We start from the raw sequence: 6000 nt of genomic DNA, 5'->3' as shown, positions 1-6000 counted from the left end.
AAGATTGAGTTGCTGTATTAATGAAGCTACAACTGTAAATCAGTAATCTTTTACAGACTCAGGGAAGTATAATACGGCACCTGAGCACGATGACGCGAGGAGGCCCAGCGTGGATGCCAGGTACGCCCCGGGGGACATGAGTGACTCGCTGAGGGACGCCATGGCCCCCTTGCTAGCCAGGACGGAGCCGGAGGACGTGCGGCGTGACAGTCCGCCCGTACCCAGGCTGAAGGTGGCTGACCGAGGCTGGAGATGTGCAAAACGTTAGTTAGTTTGTTGCCTGTACCCCTTTCACACGACCTTGGCATGTAATTACCCCCTTTCTCTTGAATGTAAAGTTGCAGCACTATATTAACACTAGATTATGATACTAGTCGTACGGGAGTGCTATGGAGAAGATGTAGAGTTTTAGCAATGTCTTTTTGTGCCACTGATCTACACGAAATAATTTGCAAAAGGACGAATATTTTGGTCAGATGAAGATGAAAGAAATATAATTAAAGAGAGAGATGGAAAAGAGAAGGCAGGAAGGTGAGTTTTGTTGTTGTTGTTGTTTTTGTTGTGTTGTTGGGGTCCCTGGTTCATCTGGACATGGAGCCGGTAGACTGCAGTGAATAGATCGCCTCAGTTAAGAGTGTTCCCAGAGATCTTTAGTATGAGTTATGTTCAAGGATTATCTTTGTTGGGAGAGTGAGGTCAAAGAGCGAGAGGGTGGATGACTGAGGCTGAGGGGGCAGAGGAGGAAGGTTAGTTAGATGGCTAGGTAGTTCGAGTGAGAGACAGGGGAGGTAGGTAGGCTGATGGGATAATTGGCTGGAGATAGTAATTTGGGTAGATAGGTTAATTGGTGAGAGGGGTCAGGTTAATTAGTTAGCTAGGTGGACCTAGAGTCGATCTGAATTGAAAGAAGGTTAGGTAAGTGTACTGTGGTTCGTGTGAGTAAGGAAGAAACACAAGTCGAAGGTAGTTGACAGAGGCTGGGGAGATTACGAAGGAAGGCTGGGTTGATAAGGCGAGAGAAGGAAACATGTAAGGCTGTAGATAGATGGAAGAGAATGGAAGGTGGCCGACCAAGTTTGAGGAGGTGAGAAAGATTTAGTAAGAAGCGAGAGAGGCTAAATTGGGGATAAACAGGATAAATTGTTGGTTTTCTGGTTGGAGTGAGAAGGATAGGAAAATAAAAAGGGGTAGAAGAGTGTGAAAGAATAGACATTAAACTGAAAGTAGTAGCCATAACTGGAGAGATGAAGTTAGGTCAGGTTGATTCAAATGAGGAAAATTTGGAAGAAAGATTGTTACAAGAACGAGGAAAATCATACAGTTAACGACGGCTAAGGAAGCTGTTGGCAGTGCAGGGAAACTCGTGTGATTTAAGTTTCGAATCACTCCACTACCGAGGCAAGAGAAACTAGTGCAGGAAGGACATAAGAAAGTTTCGGGTGGATTGAATAAGTAATCGGAGGGGAGAGGTGAGTGGAGGGATGTTTGGAGTCGGCTGTTATTTCAAGCAGATGTTCCGGTGTTGCATCTGACTGCAAAGTAGAGACGTAGCTGTGCAAAGTAAGCCTCCTCTATTGCATATACTCTACTTTACTAAAACGTTATAAAAATCCATTGTTGCTCGTAGTATATTTAGACAGTACAGCAGTTTCTATTACCGGTAATTATCAAACTGTACAATAAGTAAATAACAAAATGTACTCTCTCTCTCTCTCTCTCTCAGCCTTAAAGAGGGAGTACAAAAGAGGTCTGCACATTTCATCAGGCATCTCAATAGCATCATTCATCACTGTTATTCCGGGACAATGCAGCCAATCACTCACTGTTGAAGAGTCCTACAGAATACAGGGTCCATTGGCACAGCATCGCTTTACACACACACACACACACACACACACACACACACACACACACACACACACACACACACACACACACACACACACACACACACACACACACACACACACACACACACACACACACACACACACACACACACACACACACACACACACACACACACACACACACACACACACACACACACACACACACACACACACACACACACACACACACACACACACACACACACACACACACACACACACACACACACACACACACACACACACACACACACACACACACACACACACACACACACACACACACACACACACACACACACACACACACACACACACACACACACACACACACACACACACACACACACACACACACACACACACACACACACACACACACACACACACACACACACACACACACACACACACACACACACACACACACACACCACTACGGCTGGCGCTTAGCACCCGTCTGGCAGCAAACTCTCGTTCCTTTTCTGTCCAACTCTCCATGGAAGAGTTAACCGTTACTCCCAGTCCTTCATGTATGCAGCAGGTCAGCTCTGGAACTCTCGTGCTTTGTCTGTATTTCCTGTTGTCTGTGACCTTCAGTCTCTTAAACACATTGTAGCCAGGCATCTCAAAATGAACGAATTATGAATTTGGTCCTATTATTTCTTATTTTGTTTTTATTTATTTATGTATTTATTTTAATGAACAATGTATCGGGCTTGTAGTCTTTGATTCCTTCTTCCATGCATAAAAAACACACGTCACTCACGCACGCACGCACATGCACAGCACAGCACAGTATAGTATAGTACAGCACATCACAGCACATCATAGCACGGCACAGCACAACACAGCAAAAAAAAAAAAAAAAAAAATCTTGTGGTAATGGCACACGCTACCCACTCGTCCCTTAGTCTCCACTGCCCCACACGGAATAACATCCAGAAAAGCCAGCATTTTCCTTCCATAAAGTATTATTTACAAGGTCTTTGCTTCACATCGCATTATACAGTTATTACGAAATCTTGAACCATGTAGATGTAATGAGAAATACGATACTGATAATTATGTACATTTTACTGTTTATATGTGAAACATGACTACTAGAGTTACAGGTGCTTCATAGTTACGTCTCATTGAGGGTTGAATCTTACAAATTCTTTATTAATTTTGTCACTTTGTTCTCCATCTTTTTTGATGGACTTAAAGCAGGTGGTCTTGGCGGGCCGAGAGGGGCGAGAGACGTATGCGCTGGAGAGGTCACGTTTCCTTCCCAGCACGAGTAGGCGTCTTGTATGCTCTTAACCTTGGACGCTACAGAGTCGTTCTCAGTATACATTGTTATTCCCACAACACACACACAGAAAACACAGTACAGCCTACAAAAACACTAAGTCCTTCCACACTGACTGTTAGCACACACTCACTCCTTCAACACAACACAGCACAACACAGTCATTCCCGCACAGCATAGCGCATTTCATCAGGAGTAGGTAAATAAATAACATTAACCATCAGTCACCACACTGCACCACCACCAGCACCACCATTACCACTATAACTCACCACCCTTCACCACGACCGTTTCCACTGATCCCCCACAGTAGCCATAAGAGGATAGATGCCTGACCTTGGCGTGGGCTTACGTGTGTGTGGCGTGGGACTTGTTACAATAAGCGCAGCGGTCTTTTTATTTGTTGTTGTTGCTGTGGGGCTTGTCATTGTGTGATGGAAATAATGCCTGAGGATTTGGTGTATTGTCGGTGTTGGCTGGGGCGTTTGTTGTGTGGTGGCCCTTTGTATGGATGACGGGACCATAAAGGGTGGGACAGACGGGGAAAATACATAAAAAGGTTCTTTGATATATGCTTTGATAACCACATGAGTTACATGGTCAGAAATTACTCTTACTCAGGCTACATACTGTACATATTATATTATATATATATATATATATATATATATATATATATATATATATATATATATATATATATATATATATATATACACGGTATATATGTGCACAAAATGTATGTGGCCTGAGTACGAGTACTCTCTCTCTCTCTCTCTCTCTCTGTTACATACTGTACATTCAGAGCCATACTGTTGAAGCTACACGTTCACAGGTAATAGTTTATATATTCGTATACTGTACATTTAAGATACTTTTACATGCATTTACAAGTTATGCTTCAGAAAGACAGGTAGGCAGCAGTCTTTCTGTCTCACACACACACACACACACACACACACACACACACACACACACACACACACACACACACACACACACACACACACACACACACACACACACACACACACACACACACCATTCATAGTCACACCTCTCCCCCACCCCCTCACAACTCAGGCAGACCCAAACAAACGTCTTGGGAAGTTTTAATCCCCAACTTGTGGACCTGATTTGCTCGAGTTCAGCCTGAAGTTTGCAAGCAGAGGTCGGTGTGAGGCCCTTGCACACCTCCCCCTTCTTCTACTTGGAGGTGAGGTAGGGTGGGAGGTGAGGCGAGGCTGGTGAGATGTGGGATTTAGGTAGGGTGGGAGTGGGTTAGGGATGGGGTTGTTTGGAGTGGCTGGGGTGATGTGAGGTGAGTTGTGGGGGTAGGGGTGGCGTCAGGTGAAGTTGGAGTTGGCTGAGTTAGGGTTTGACTGGAGTGAAGATGGTTTGAGGTGAGGTTTAGTTGATTAGATGTGAGGTCAGGTGAAACTGGAGTGGATTAGGTGATATACGTCAGATGGGTTAGGAGACGAGGTGATCGAGATGGATTGTGTGTGGCGATTATATGGGGTGTGTGAAGTAGGGTTTGTTAAGTCGATTTTGTTGAGTAGAAGACGAGGTAAGTAGGTTGCAGCGGAAGAGATGGTCCAAGTGAAGAGGATCATATGGAGAGAGCAAGCTGATTATTGTACGTCAAGTAGGATGGCAGAGACGATAGAGGGGAGTGAGGTGGATTTTGCTGGGTGAGGGAGATGAACTGGGCCTTGTGGAGTGGGCTGAATGAGTTGAGTGAGGTATGGCACAAAGTATGGTGGCAAGATGAAGTGGTCTTTGTTGTGTGGATCGACAGAGGGGAGTGAGTGAGATATATGAGTTGGATGTTAGGTCCAGAATGGGTAGGTTAGGTACGTAGAATGGAACGGTAAGCAAGCAGCAACAGATCTAAATTAATTATGTATAATTCTTGCACGAATATATGAGACGAAATCAAGGAAAATATCAGGTCAGGGGTGGAAAGAGTCAAGAAGATGTGAAAATTTTGGCTGAAGAACGAATCGTGAAATGCAGGTGAGGTCAGGGGAAATGTAACTCACCTGGAGGAGGCTCATAGACTCCTTGGACGTCTTGTTGACCACTGGGACTGGGTCAAGCGAGGTTGGGTGGAGAGGGGTGGGGGAACTGCTGTAGTAGGAGTCGTTCCCTGAAAGACACACACACCAATATTGAAGTAGTAGTCATTGAAAGTGAAATTAACCACTTCACTACGATCAATCCCCTAAAGCTGAAGAAAATCGTCTGGCAGTAGCAGGAATAGTATAAATCATCATACTGAAGGGGTTGACGGGAAACGTTGAATTGGTGGAAGAGTGATGTTAGAATTAAAAGTAAGATTAAGTTATCGAACCGTCGGCTGTCGTTGAATAATAGATAGAGATTAATATATGCATGAGTAAAGGCATAAATTATGTAGAACTATAAAAAGATAGGAATATCGTTTCTTAACTCTAATAATATGGGAATACGTAGAAGTTAATAAGCATGAACAATTTATGGCATAAATAATTTGGAGCTTTTATTCAAAGGCCGGTAATTGATGGAAGGAAAAATGTGCGAGAGATTGGAGCTGCTGAGTGATGTGGGATCTTATGAAACGAAGATACAGCAGTGCGTTGGTTGAGACTGAAATAGTTAAGCTGATACATTGGTACTTTGGGTGTAAGGAGCCTCGTAACTTGCAAGGCACAGGAGGAGGGAGACTTTGAACATTCTACTCGGAGTCATATCCTGAGAGGTAGTTACGCTTCCTTTTCTGCCCTTCACCACGCATGTGTACGAGGTTATTATGATGATGATGGTGAACGG

The 6000-nt window shown here is 44.1% G+C and overlaps 1 protein-coding gene across 1 annotated transcript in view; it reads right to left on the bottom strand.

Annotated features, from left to right (window-relative positions):
- LOC145394005 (potassium voltage-gated channel protein Shaw-like) overlaps positions 1-6000 on the bottom strand; it is an 89821-nt gene that overhangs the window by 4816 nt on the left and 79005 nt on the right. Inside the window, exons 12-13 of the mRNA XM_080267975.1 lie at positions 5232-5338; positions 81-246 (exon numbers count right to left, since the gene is read on the bottom strand). Of these exons, the coding sequence (XP_080124101.1) occupies positions 81-246; positions 5232-5338 (273 nt within the window). The remainder of the gene's footprint in view (positions 1-80; positions 247-5231; positions 5339-6000) is intronic.

Source organism: Coenobita brevimanus, chromosome 26, assembly GCF_032717465.1.
Source record: "Coenobita brevimanus isolate Jiangsu-jjx chromosome 26, ASM3271746v2, whole genome shotgun sequence".
Classification (NCBI taxonomy): domain Eukaryota; kingdom Metazoa; phylum Arthropoda; class Malacostraca; order Decapoda; family Coenobitidae; genus Coenobita; species Coenobita brevimanus.
This window is presented reverse-complemented; position numbering and strand designations above follow the sequence as displayed.